Genomic DNA, 15196 nt, shown 5'->3' with positions numbered 1-15196 from the left:
TGTTTTCCTAAGTGAGACCTTCATTTAAAACCTGAAATAATCCCTCTTCCCAATAAGGTCCCTTAACATGATGTTAATGACCATTTGCAGCCCCCCTCCACTCTCTTCCAGTCTCTTCTCACCACTTCCCACATACTCCACCAACATGTACTCCATCAATGTTACCTACTCCCACTTTCTTGAACACATTCTGCAGAACTGAGTTCTTACACAGTCTAGTACCTCTAGAAGGAATGGCATATCTCTCTTACCCTTCAAAACCCATGGAAATATTATCTCTTCTCTCATTCCTTGTAAGTAGACTCCACAATCAACAGTGTTGCTTATCCCCTACACCATGCCAGCATTATATATTCTTATATTTTTTCTAATTACAAAATCATTGTTTTTAATATTTCATTTAAGGTTTTATTTTGTTTAATCAGCACTGTTTTATGTGTTTGCTCCTTTACCATGGTTATATCCTCAATGAACGCAATGGAATCTTGTCTAACAGAATCTGGCAAGTAGTAAATACTTGATAAAAGTTAACTTAAAAAACAAATGAATGAAATAGAGCTAGGATGATCGTTTCCAGGATATATTATGTCAATGGCATCAAATATGCATTCATCTTTGCTGGCTGAAATCTATTTAAATAAGCTCGTTGCCATCAATCTTCTGGTCATCATTATCATCAAAAATGCTAAATCATTGAGATGGCATATTGTCACAACTGAGGTGTTGTAGGAGAGGAAGACATTTCCTCTACCCGCTCTGGGTCCTTCTGGGTGGAAAAGGAATTAAATTCACATGACTCAGAATAACAGGAGAAAAGTAACAAAGCTTTATAACATGTACACATGGGAGAGGTTCAGACAAACTGAGCAACTCACCAAAATGGCTGAAGCCACCACCTTAAATATCATCTTCAGCTAAAGGCAAAGGAGGATGTTGGGGGTGGGGGGAGTCAGTTATGGGACATTACCAGAAAAGTATAGTAAACAAGAGTAAGGTTTTTATGCAGATTTAAAGTCCTTGCCTTCTGCATGATAAGAGTTTCTAGAGATAAGGTCATTCCCCCTTCTTCCAGGTACAGAGAGGGAGACACCTTTATAGATGGAGATTTCCTTTACAAATGTAAATGTCTCTTACAAAGGGTAAGTACATTTTATTTTTCAGAGTTTCTTTCCTGTTTGCAGTTTTTAAAAGTAATCAGCCCAAAATAATCCTCATGACAAAGAGACAGATCTTGGGGTGGCCAATCCCAGTTCCCCACAGTGCCTGGAGGAGAAGTGGAAGAACTCAAAAAGAAAATCACATTTCTGGATCACACAAAGGCAGAAAAATAAGTTCACCAAAAGCTAACCTCAGAGGCAGGCCAGAGTAAGTGCATCTGGGGAAAGGAACAAAGCAAATAAATAATTACTATAATAAACCATGGCACTTTCTCATCCAAGATGTAAAGGAACAAGGGGTTGGAAAATATGGGAGTTAATAATCAGATGTTTGAGATACTATGGTTCATTCTTTTTTCCAATTACTCATTATTAAGGGCTACAAAGACATTGTGTAATCCTCTCACTTTTCTTATTTTTTGTTTTTTGGCTATTTGAATCAAAGTCCATATAACTGAATTGGAAATGACCAAGGATTATCCCCAAATCAAAATTATTTAGAGAGAGTTTCAGAGAAGAAATGATGTCACGTGAATCTTTTTATTACCATATCTAAGAGAATATATTTATCATTAGAAACAAAGAAAGCTGGGAAGAGACCATTTCCATATTCCATATAGGATTATTATTATAGTCGTAGTGTCATAATCTTGGATATTCCAGAGGCTAAATTATTTTTTCTGTATGTATTGCAGTGACCAAGAAGGGTTATATGGTATGTGACTTATTTTACAGAATGTTATATCTGAAAGAAGTTAGTCATCCCCCTTAACACATTCTTTGGAGGTGGACCAATGTGTTTTTGGCCAGAGAAATACTTTTAATTTATTCTTAGAGGTACTCTCAAATACAATAAGACTATTCATTTAAAGTTATGGATTTCTACCAGCATGCATGGCAACTAATAGTCTACTGACTTCAGTCTTTGGTCTGTCCCGTTAAAATTTTCATAAGGAATCTTAATGAAGATTAGATGGCTTAAATGAAAGCATGAATTTCATTCAGTAGGTAGATTTGACAAGATGCCATTTAATGTCCTATTCAACTCTAAGATATTAAGATTCTGATAGAAAATCATAGAGTGCGACAGCTGGAAAGGACCTTAGAGATCTTCTCATCTGAACTCATTATCTTTTAAGAGATCCAGAGAGGCAAAGTGACTTGTCCAAATTCATGCAGTGAATTCATAGAACCAGCAGGGCTAGAAGCCAGGTTTCTTTCCTCTTGGACTAGTATTCCTCAATTGCTATGCTCAGTATCTATATGAGTGACTTTTTGGTTGAAGAAGAGGAATGGATTTAGTTTAATTTAGGCAGTTTGGCATAAGCTTGGCTGGTGAGATAAAACCAAGGCATGACAGAGGAAATAAATTGTGGCAGAACTGAGTTGAATTATGTTACTTAAGGGTGGCTCTAATTTTTAATTTTTTTTTATTTTAATCACTGAAAAAGTGATTAGAAGTCTAGCACAGCCACGTAATCAAATATAAAAGTAATATAAGCTAGGAGCCAGCTCGGTGGTGTAGTGGTTAAGTTTGTGTGCTCCACTTCAGCCACCCAGGGTTCACAGGTTCAGATCCCAGACATGGACCTAGCACCACTCATCAAGACATGCTGAGGCAGCATCCCGCATAAAATAGAGGAAGACTGGCACAGATGTTAGCTCAGCGACAATCTTCCTCAAGCAAAAAGAGGAAGATTGGTGACAGCTGTTAGCTCAGGGCCAATCTTACACACACACACACACACACACAAATTAATATAAACTATTCAACCTTATAACCACCAAGTGCCAAGCTCTTGAGAGATGGAGACAGGTGACTATACTTTTAATTGGAATGATACATACAATTCAACCCTTAAAAGAATGGAAGGTGCAACATTTACAGACACAAACAACATAATCTCAAACGCAAAATAGATACTGTGTTTATTTTACCTTGTGGTTGTATACCAGTCTCAGACTGACGTTGCCATGAGAACAACATCTTGGTCTGCATGAAGATCCTTAACCTGATCAGAAATAATTGCTATTTTTATTCATTTATCACTCACAATATGGCAGGCAATCTGGTTCTTATATACATCACCTCATTTAATCAGTAAAACAAACTTCTGAGGTTGATACTCATAATTTTCATTTTTAAAATGAAGAAACTGGGGGCTGGCCCGGTGGCACAGTGGTTAGGTTTGCACGTTCCACTTGAGAGGCCTGGGGTTGGCTGGTTTGGATCCCAAGTGCAGACATGGCACCACTTGCACGTCAGGTTGTGACAGGCGTCCCACGTATAAAGTAGAGGAAGATGGGCACAGATGTTAGCTCAGGTCCAGTCTTCCTCAAAAAAAAAATGAGGACACTAAGTTATAGAAATTTAAGGGAAATGTTGTTCAAGATTACAGTTTGTGATTGTAGATCTTGGGTTAGAATCCTGGCAGTCTAGTTTTGGAATCCTTATATTTAATTGCTTCTCCAAAGCAAATGTTGATAGTCTTCCCCCTGGTGTTTAGGAGGTGCCACTGCAGCTGCGAGCTTTCGTGTACTTCTAGACCAGTAAATTGCTATTCAACCAATTGGTAGTAAAGTGTCCAGTCACCATCAGCAATCAGGTAACTATTTCCACCTATTTCTCAAGAATACTAGGAGATAAACTGCATAAAAACAATTGCAAGGTAACCAGGTGTCCTAGCCTTCGTCATTCTGAGGTAATAAGCCAGGTAACTCCCTCTATAAATCCAGCACCAGCCAAAATCTGCATTTACTCATTGAACCAAAATTATATGCTGAAACACCTATTAATTCAGCATTCGATTAAACAGAATGTGCAAGTTAATGCCTCATCTCAAAGAGAAAAGAACTCCTGGAGTGGCCTTATTCACAAATGACAGACCTGACATTACCATCTGACATTTGGGGATTTGGAACTGCACACGTGTTCACTAATTTACTACCCACTGTGAGCTTACTAAGAAGGCTGTGTGCTGGAGACGATTGTGTGAATGCTGGCCTCCATGATGTCCTTCCTTTGCTCCTCAGAATTTGGCAACAAGACTCTGTGCTGACAGTGAAAAGTGGTGCCCTTTTTCAGGGTAAAAGCTTCTTAAAACATGCCCATGTAAAATCAAACATTATTTTAAAATAATTGACTCAGCTCGTGCCATGCTAATAAGCAGCTTCATTAATGATTTTGTTCTTATTTCACAAAGGGGTAGCTTAAAGGTAGGCAGGGTGATTATTACTTTTTTTTCTTTAAGCTCTCTGCCCTTGCCAATTCTTGGAAATCTTGGATATGTCAAGGTTTCAGAACTGCATCCTTTCAAACACTTAACTATAATTTGAGTAAATTTTTATTTAGCACCTTCCATTCATTAAGTTTTCAATATACACTTATGGAGTCCTTATTAAGTGCCAGCCAGACACTGTGTTCAGTAGTGGGGATATGCTAGTCAGAAAGATACACATACTTCTTGCCTTTATGGAACTCATGGTGGAGCGGCAAAGACTCAATAAAGAAACAAATAAAATCATTATGAACCGAGATAAGTTCTATGAAGGAAAAAGAATACACCCTGAGAACGGAGTCTTTTTCAAGTAGGGTGATGAAGGAAAACCACTCTAAGAGGTAACTGTTAAGCTGAGACACAAAAGATGAGGAAAGGAGCTGTATATAGAGTGGAAGAGGGCAGTGAAGGTGAAACAGACAGGCAACTGTACATGCCAAATACTGAGACAAGGAAAAGCTTGACCTGCTTAATGAGCTGAGCAGAGGCCTGTGAGAATGGAGAATTTGTGGCAGAGGGAAATGATAACATGAGGAGTTAGAAAAATAGACAGCAGCCAGGTCCTGCAAGGTGCTGGAGGCCAGGCTAAGGGGAAGGCATCTTATTCTAAGGGAAATGAGAATCCATTTAATAACTTTAAGCAGGAGAGTCACAAGCTACAGTGGAAGCTTCTGTGCAATGATAAATACATAGAGGCGTAAGAATAAAACGAGTTGTTGTAGGGTTCATGTGGAGGGCGTAATGGGACCTTTAATCACACAAGAGTGGTCATTCAAAATTACAAATCACTTGCATGTGTTACAAAGGCATTATACACAAGTTGAGTGTACAGCTTGTCGAGCTGAGTGTATTCAGAGGTGTCCTCTTAAATAGGTAATATCCCCAGTCCATCATATATCAACAGAGTTTGGGTAAAAGTTGTTCAAAATTCTTGAATGTTCTTGGTTTTCCTCAGATCTAAGAAAGGGAGACCAGAGTGCTATGCTAAGTCATAAGCTTAGCTAAATAAATTATAGAATGTGTTATAGAAATTGTGCTGGTAAGTCCTATGCTGTGAGTATGAAACTATGCTAAGTACAGTATGCTAATGTGATAAATGTAGAGCTGATCATCATTCTGCAGTGAAAAAACACTGAATATGCAGATGAGAAGCTTATCTGAAACAGATTTGTTACAAAGGCTAATTATCAACCTTTGAGAAGCACAAGTAGAAGTAAACACCTACTTTGTGTAAAATATAATCACAATAGAGAATGTGTCAAAATCCATTGGTAATTCAGAGGAAGTATAACTTCTAAATAGGAAGATTAGGGAAAAGGTTCATAAAGAGGCAACATTTAAGTTTGGCCCTCAATAAGATGAGGGGAACAAAATGGTAGGCAAAGGGAAAGATGCTTAAAGAGCAATGGCCTCATTCAGTACTTTGGGTGAACAGTAAGAAGGAGTTTCATTGTAGACTCCTTCTGTCCCTTCTAGATCAACTGGACGGACAAAGATCTGAGTAGAATGAGGATGGGCTCAATGGATTGGTGTCTGACTAAAAATCTCTTGATCACATTATCGTGTTCGGCCAAGGTAGAATCTCTCAAAACTCCAGCGCTAATTTTAATCAATATTCAACTGGCTGTTTCCACATATGTTTCTTATTGTCCATTTACCAACATGGAGAGTCACAGTGACTAAGGAAAAGCAATGTTAGCTTGGGTGGCATGTTGGGACTCATATTTGACAAACTCCACCCTGATGAGTCAGCTTTGGGACCAACATGAAAGCCATTTTGAAGATTCAAAATGGACCAGCTTCTTTGTTAGTAAGACATCATTTTCATATATAACTAAATAAAGTGCTAATAAGATGTTATTCTTCAAATTAGCTTAAGCAATGATGTGGAAAGGAGTCTTGAGAAGAAGCCAACACCCAGTTTTCTGAGTATATAATCTCCCCAGCAAAGAATCTGATCTTCATACCCAGTATGTTGGGAACTTATGAGCAACTTCAATCAAGGGTTTTAACAATATGCTCCAGAGCCACTGCCACTCTCTGAAGAACTTCTACAATGTTCCACCACTCTCTGCCATCGTACATAGCTCTAAACCTATAAGCTTTGAAGATGGATTTTTTTTACCCAGCAGCTACCATGGCAGGACCTGGCTCTTGGACAACTTTCAAGAAACCTGCAATGAAACCATCAGCTGCAAAGCACCCAACTGTGAACAGGAACGGTGCACAGAGAATAGCTGTGTGCCAAGTGCCTGCCTCCCCAGAGTTGTCCACACAACTTGCTCTAATTCCAGGCTCTGTGAAAGGACAACATGTCAATCAGGAACTTCTTCTACAGTGTTGGAGTGTGTTTCTCAGCCTTGCCAATCAGTAAGCAGCCAGCAAATGGGTTCTGTAGTCCAGAGCTGCCAACCTGTGAGCTACGTGGCAAAGTGTTGTCCACCCAAGACTTCCGTGTCTACGAGTTGCCAAACTCTGGAATGTGAATCTAACCAATACCAGTCTCAGAGCTCTGAATCCACTTCCTGTAGACCCCTGGTCTATGTAGCACCAGGGCCACAATTCCTAGAATCTTCTTCTAACACTTATGAACCAGCTTGCTGTGTTACTGGTGGTGTGCAATTGCCTAGTAAGTGAAGAATGTGTAGAATGTGTAGGGGAGATAATATGTTCTAATTGTGATGAATTGAGTCCTGAGATATCTAGGAACTTTTATGTCTCTAAATATAAATTACTGTGCATGTGTTTGTGCGTGAATGAACATATCTTCTACTGCCTCCAAAGAGAAGAATTTTTTTTCTCTTTGGGGCATTTCTGGTGGTGAGCTGCAATTGAAAAGCATGTTAACTATTTTAGGTCACTAGGACGCTACTATACAGCAATGAAAGTCACAATAGGGACTAACATAAGTACTTAAAAAGTGAAAAATTACACTTTGGCTACTGGTTATTATCGATGGAAACGCTTAGCATCGAATCTGGCTTTTTAACTAATGTGCTACTAATATCAGAAATCTATATAATATTGGGATTTAAGGAGACCTCAAAGCCCATCTAGTCCTGTGAATTCTGATGGGTTCTGCTATATCAGAGGTTGTCCATGGAGTTAATAACGTCAGAACTACAACTCAAATCTGTGTCTACTCGTTGTCTATCCACTATTTTGTCTGCTGTGTCACAAGACTCTTCTAACTAACTATGAGATTTAATCTATTGCTTCAAAAGTGCAAGAGAATTTTGAATTTGACCTCCATGGACTTCCTAACCACATAGTAGCCAGAGACCTTTGAACATAATGAGTTCAAGTTTAGCATACTCGCTACATTTCTGCTTATCTTCTTCCTCTTTTCACTATTCCTTGAGTGTTATTTGAGTTGAAAAAATGTTCTTTGTATTAAATAAATTTACTTCTCTTAGAAACTTAATTGTCACATTATTTTTATTCAATGCTTTTATGCGTTTTATAAAATATGCTTTGGGGTTTTTTTCCACCAAGTGAAAAGGTATAAATATTTGGAAGAAAAAAAGAGAACATGTTCCCTTACCATAGTTTGTACAGTATCAATCAGAATAAAAGAACACACTTGTGGTAGTCAGCAAAAGATGGGGAACATGTTCAATATGAATATCATAAACCCACAAAGTTGGAATGTGTGAAGATCCATTAATTTTGTTTGGAATAGCTTGGCTATTCTGAAGCTGTGGGTGTGCTTTTAAATGATCTGTCCTTTTCCAGGGTGACATAAGGTTGTGGTTAAGAGCATGGACTCTGAAGTCAGATTTCCTTGGGTCTGAATCTTAGCTGTGCTGGGTGAAGGCTATTTGAATCTCAACTCTGTGACTACGTGAAAGTTATTTAACCACTCTCTACCTCTGTTTCCTCAACTCCAGAATTGAGAAGATAATAACAGGGCCACTGCGGGACTTGATAAGTTAATAATTTGAAAGTTCTCAACATGTGACCTTGTATCTAGGAATTGCTCAGTAGGATTTAGCAACATGATTAGCTAGCTGGGAAATTCAATATGGAGGGCAGAGGTGGCAATTTGTAGATAAACCCAGAAATCTATGACAGATTAGGAAAGCTAGTCTCGCAAAAAATAAGAGATGAGCTGTTTTGTATTTTGGAAGATACAGGCAGCACTTTCTGCTAAAGAAAAAGCTTAAGAAACACATGTCATGCCTTGTTGAGGTGGGCTGGCAAGGATCTCTGTGTCTATGACAAAGCTAATGTTGATTTATCTGTCAGCCCTTTGGTTTGGGATGACACAGGTCATCCTAAAGAGGAAGATTTGAACCTAAAATCTATGAAACAGCACTTACACAGATGCTTCTGCAGAGGAGTGGAGTTGAAGAGGAGCTGAAGGGTTCTGAAAGAGGCTGAACATTGTTTGATCCCAACAATAGTGACAGAGCATGTGACAGCCACAATAGCAGAGCATTTCTGCAGCAAGAAATATTGACATAAAGATTCCGGCCATAGCAGTGGTGGCAGCAACATAGCAGTAAGGAGACTTCATCTGCGTGGCTGCTTTTCAGGATTCCAGTCACAGCCAATCATGCAAACATAGATGAAATTTATTCCCAGTGAAAATTATTACTAATGCAACTCAAATGGCAGTATCTGGGAACAGTTCAACTTATCTGAGTCATTGTTTCTGAAGAAAAGAGGGAAAACAAAGTCATTTCCTTTGCTTACCAAGTATATGTTCCTTTACTGGGTGCAGCTTGTTGGGAAGACAGGATGTTGGTGAAAAGTGGCTATGTGTGGTATATGTGTGTGTGTTGGGGGTGGGGAGAGAAGGAGTGGTGTGGCAGGAGAAAGAGACAAGAGTGTTAAACAGGGCTTTCATTTCCCAGTCTACTCTGATCATCATACTTGACCTTAACTCATTCTTCTAGGCTGAGCGTGATCACTCCCCTAAGGAGAAGTTAGCTGAAGAAGGGCCAGTATCTAATCTCATCCAACATGGAGCACATTGGACCTCTTTAAAGAGAGAAGTTGTGTGGACTCAGGTGCTAAAGATTCTTGGTATTGGAATAGACAATGGTGTGGCAATGTGAAGAGGTGCTTGGTAGGCAATATAGTGTAGTGGGAAGAGAGTTGGCCTTGGATTATGAGTAGATCTCATTCAAATCCAAATTCTGCCATTTACTAGCTGTGTATCTTGGGACAAATTAACACTTCTGAGATTCAGCTCCTTCACTGTAAAATGGAGGTAATGCCTAATTCATTGGATGATTGTGACAACTAAATGACATTATGCCCACTAAATGCTTAGTGGAGTGTTTGTTTCAATATACACAAGATATCATTTGATAGTTTATCTGGTACTTGCTTCTTGGACCTCAGCTTCAGTTTATTCTCATGATTTCTCTATACTGGATTTTTATCTTAGGACAGAGACCAAGAAAAGCCCTCCATTTTAGGTACAAAGGACATAAGCAGTATGGATCATGACCCAGATAGTCTATGCAGTACTCTCAAAAACTATAGATATGACTCTACAGAACAAGGAATTTCTTGATCTTGACTTTGCCTGAACATAAAGGCTCTGGTAGGATTTGTGCGTTGACATTACTTACTCTAGGTTCTTTAAGACGTGGATAGCTTAACAGCATGTTTTTCTCCTAGAAGTCGAGCATAGTGAATTTCAAGAACATTTCCGTATCTGTGCAATACTGCGCCATGAGCCAAAAAATTGCTTTTATTAGTTTGTTCTAATTATTTACCAAGCACTGTGTAGGTACTTTATTATTTTAAACTCAAACAACCCAATTGGATAATATAATTTTTAAATCCCCATTTTTTCAGTGAGGATGAAGACATAGATAAATTAAGTAGGTCATCCAAGAGAATACAGATAGGAGATGGTGGAGCCAGGATTTTAATCCAGTGAGTTGGACTTCAGAGCTTGAGCTATAAGGCCTGATTACTTGACGACATTACATTTCTTGTTGTTAGAGTAGCTCAAATGTGGGGAATATTTGTCTGCCATGTGGAGAGTCTATACAAATAATGTGATTGAAAATTCTTGGTCTGGCTATATTGTTTTGTGGAATTGGAAAAAGATGGTGTCTTTCAACTTAAGTCACTAAAATGGAGCCAGGCAGACTTGAAGAGGAGATGAAAAAATTCCTCCTTCAGGATGAACTCTTGAATTCACTAGATGCCTGAAATGCATCAGCAAATCTTCTCAAGGAAGGTAAGATTATCTTGACAGAGACCTCATTCCTATCAAGGTCATCTTCTACATTCCTAAATTTTAATGGCTTGTTTCAACCAACCCTCACTCCATGACAACCTTGAGCCTGGAATTTGTTAAAAGACATTCCTTTCCCTTTTTCTTGTTTACCTTTGTTAGCCACAACTGTAAAACATTCCTTCTCCCTTTCAGCCATGGAAAACACAATCCAAGGGACCCTTGAATTTGTATTTTTCCTGGGCTGCAGTACTAACAAATCCTGAATAGACACGTTTTTGTTTACATCTATCAGAGTCTACCTCATAATTGGTTGACAGTATTGTGAGTCTGTAGAGGGGACAATCAGAGAACTAAGTATAGTTAATTGGATGGCTTATTTACAGCTCAGAAATAAATGCTGGAAAGGAGCCAGGCATATTGTATTGGGGTTTGTAAAATATTGCACATTTTCAATATCCTAGAAGAGAACATTAACTTCACGTGAAATTGACAGATCTAGGTGCCAGGGAAGGCATGGTATGGAGTCAGATTCTTCTACAACATAAGCTTGATTGTCTTAATGTTGTTAGTAATTCCATTTTGCACACTCATTAGTCCCTACTCCTTTTTAATCAAATAATGTTCTTTTTGAAAATTTTGAGTTTGTTGGAGACACTAATGGGATGTGAGGATGGCATTTTGTTCCATGGTGTGTAAGAGTCACTGACAACTTTCTTGAAGCCAGAATATCCTTCTCTAGTTCTGCTTCCCATTTCTACCTTCAGAAAGTTCTGGTTATTCTCTTAGTCAGAAATTCTTTCATGTCAGGAATTGTTCTATATTCTTCCCCTGGGACCAAAATGGAAATAATGAGAATTGATTGAAAAAATAGCTAAGAAGGAACAACAAACACAAAGTGAGAACATTATACTTTTTAAATAGTTGATAATTCACTACTACTGGTTATATCAGAGCTATGGCCTTGATAAGCAAAAAAATATACCATAGACAGAGAGGTACAAATATAGCGAACGCCTAAAAATTAAAATAAATTTTGAACTAAAAAACCCCACAGAAAACCTTATTGCTGTTGCATAATGCAAAATTTTGCCTGTCTTTCTGTATAACTTTCTCTGGCTCTATGGAAATAAATATACTAATGGGATTCAAAGAGCATTGCTTAGAACCCAGAGGCGAGACCCATGTGATTGCATCCAGATACAAGAACAAAGAAATCTCAAAGGTAAATATCTGAAAACAGTGAAGTCCATTGATATTCTTCCATTACTCAATAAGGTATTGCTTCAGCATAGGGCCAAGGCCACTGCACGAGTTCAGTAACTACTAATGACAAAGGTACTGAGAAAAGAAGACTGAAAATCAAAGAAAAGACTAAGAATAATACCTCCTTTAGCAGTACGCTGCCTTGTCACTATTACTTCATGGACAGTTGCGTGCTGCTTACTTAAACTGAGTGTACAGAGTGTTAACCTCGGATTAAAAAGCCCTCTTGCACTATAAACCCTGTCGGCCTTTACAGGAGGTTTATTAGCTCTTGTTCTTGTTTCCCCCTGGCATGAGCTGCATTCACTCTGACACCCTGTATGTTAGGAAACCGATCTAATAACGCATGCTGAAATTCTCAAGAACAAGGTATCTTCCTCTAGAATTTCTGTTTTATTAAATGAAACTGCAAGAGAGAGTGAAAAAATACATTTTAAATGTTAGCTATATTGATATTCACAAATATTATAATGTATTTATTTAACGATCAGCTTTACAGCAACTCAGGGTAAAGGTTTGTAATGGTCACAGGTGTATTTACCAGATTGAAGTTAGAACATTCGTTACCACTGAGAGAAATATTTGTCAGAAATCTTTCTCAGGAAACAGAAACAGGCATCAGTGTAGTTCTTTCATTTTTCAAGTCTATATTTGTTCAGCAGATTGCCTAAAGTGGGTCTGCTCCCAGTTTCCTAATCTCCTGGGGGCAGCAGCTGATGGTGGCTTGGTCCCCAGGAGTCTGGGTTAATTTCCTGCAGTGAATGACTGTAGCAATCAAAGCATCAATCTTGAGATGTCCTGGAGGGGCTCCTGATGTTAGGCCAGTGCTCTGGGGCCCTCAGGCTACAAATGGAATGCTAGGCAATCAAAAAACAATATGCTATGCTCTGGCCCACTGAGCTTTCCTCTGGAGGACAAACATCCTCCCAAGCTGTGTTTTGTTCTGAAAGATGGCCAATCAGAGTTAAGAGTTTCCCAAACCTCCATCAGGTAGCTGAGTGAAATGCTGAGGCCTAAGTATTTGTGGGGAAGACCAATTGACCATTTCTCCATAGGCTCTTCTTATGCTCCCTCATTTCTCTCACAGTTACATTTTCATAGAATCATAGTTATTTCTAAATCTGTAAGAGATATATAGAGAGCTTTACTCAACATACAGTTGGGTAAATATATTCGCTGAGGTGATATGATTGACTCAAGCAGAGTCACGGCTAGAATTCAAGCCTAGTGACTCTCATTCCCATGCCCCGTTGATCATACTGCAAAGTGTCCCTCACGAGAAGTTTATTAAAAAAATTTAAATGTACTAAGCACAATAATTTTTAATGAGCCCTATATGTACGTTAAAGGCCACACATAACACATAAAAAACCTTTATTGGATCATAAAAGTGGCCTATCTTAAATTAATATGCCAGCTGTCATAAACATTAATCTATTCACAGAATTTCAAATATTTTTTTAATGAAGGCTGGAATAGCGTTTTCCTAAGTGCATGGTTTGTTGAATGATAAATAAGACCATAGGTCCCTTGCTGGAGATTCAGTGGATACTTTTCTGTGGCTGTTAAGTAGCCATTTTCCCTGACATCTAAATAGCTGAATTGTGTTTATCACCATTTTTGAAACAGTGAGTCAGAATAAAGCCTGCACTGGATGCCAATATTCATTACAAAAAACTTCTAGGAGCCACAGCACAAAAGGGAAAATAACACAAAGTGTGGGTACTTTGCCTGGAATCTGCACTAAGGTCATCTTGTCTTTCAGTAATTGCTCGGCTAAAAACTACAGCTGTCATTCCCTCAGGGGTTATTGCCATGTTTCTGTCATCTCCTGTAATAACTCCTTCCTCCATGTGAGCCTCAGAGATGCCCTCTGCTTAGCCAGTGGCAGTCATTGCAAACCAAGTTCTTGAAGGACTGCCAAGAAACCGAGGGGAACCACCAGCTGCCAACCAGCATGCCTGTACCCAGCTCCTGTGAAACCATTCGCTACACCTCTCTGCTTGTGGTGTGTCCAGAGTCTGCCCCACAATCATTGTCTGTCTTTTTTTTCCAGAGGTCTTTGGTCCCTACCACCCAGCAACCTACACTCAAAATTTTGGGTGACATGGACAGTACATGGCTACATTCACAGATCTCATGGCTGGTCACCCCTGGCTTATCTCTTATGGCTCATCTGTGACTGGGGTTTAGCAGCTACTGACCTCTAGTGGAGTATCTTTGCTTGTTAACAAAGGAGCTACATAGTCCATAGCTTTTGCCCTTAAGATCCCTACCTTATACCTTGAGGTATCTTGACTAATCCTTCATAGTTGCCAATTCTTAATAAAGTACCTAAACATTTCTACCTGGCCTAGTTGAAAGAGGTATGAAATCTTTTAAAATACCATCTTATATATGGCTGTATTGTTTAAAAAAAAATCTGATATAGTCATCTTTTCCTTCACTATGAAGCTTTAAGATGATTAAATTAAGCTGTGGTTTACATTTGTTCCTTTTTTGTGTCAGTTTTTTCCTTTTAATGCTCTTTAAGCTTTTAAGATATGTTTTCAATATGGCCTTAAGTTGTTTTCTTTATCTTCTAATATCTTTGATTAATCTTTACTAGTTGCTGCAGCAGAAATTTATCATGATTTCAGTATTATTACGATTATTGTTTCTACTGAAATCTGTCTTATTAAATGACTGCTAAAAAATAGACTTACTTATGATATTGCAGTGCTACGATTTCAGCTAAAAACCAGAAATGTATGGGGAGCGACAATGAGAACCATGAAAGGTCTGAGATTTTGCCCTACTTGCAAGCTGACAAGTTTACCTGTCACAGCTTCATGGATGCTGGCAGAAGACATGCGACCCCTGGATCAGAGACAGAGGTTTTATTATTCATGGCAATAGCAGAAGCCAAAGTATTAGCATTTGCACCAATTCCCTGAACCTCAATTCCTATAGGGCAACGGGAAGAGGGCCAGAGGATACTGCAAACACAGGAAGTTGTGTTACAGGAGAGGAACTCTGAGCCCAGGAAACCTGGATGGTGGACATGATAATGGACAGTAAGCATGCCTGCCATTTGCCCCAGGGAGATAGACTTTATCTATTTTCCAAGGCTGCTTGCTATACAAACATGCTTGAAAAGATAATTCAGGATAGAAGGAACGAGTAACTCTGCTCTTAAGACATGCAGAAATGCAAGAGACTTTTGAGGACTTTTTCCCCTACAGTATCCAACCCTTTCTCTATACTGTGTTGCTTTGGTAAGTTTTTCTGTGAGTACACCGTTCCACTGGCTA

The 15196-nt window shown here is 38.8% G+C and overlaps 1 protein-coding gene and 1 long non-coding RNA gene across 3 annotated transcripts in view; one reads left to right on the top strand and one right to left on the bottom strand.

Annotated features, from left to right (window-relative positions):
- Positions 1-15196, bottom strand: part of LOC139079791 (uncharacterized) — a 92544-nt gene that overhangs the window by 17264 nt on the left and 60084 nt on the right. The gene's annotated exons all lie outside the window — the stretch shown is intronic.
- On the top strand, positions 6376-7204 carry KRTAP27-1 (keratin associated protein 27-1). The gene has a single exon (XM_008537468.2). It carries the CDS (start codon positions 6452-6454, stop codon positions 7070-7072), a length of 621 nt encoding a protein of 206 aa, XP_008535690.1. The 5' UTR covers positions 6376-6451; the 3' UTR covers positions 7073-7204.

Source organism: Equus przewalskii, chromosome 27 (genome assembly GCF_037783145.1).
Source record: "Equus przewalskii isolate Varuska chromosome 27, EquPr2, whole genome shotgun sequence".
Taxonomy (NCBI): domain Eukaryota; kingdom Metazoa; phylum Chordata; class Mammalia; order Perissodactyla; family Equidae; genus Equus; species Equus przewalskii.
Note: the sequence above shows the minus strand (reverse complement) of the source record. Positions and strands in the feature narration are given on the sequence as shown.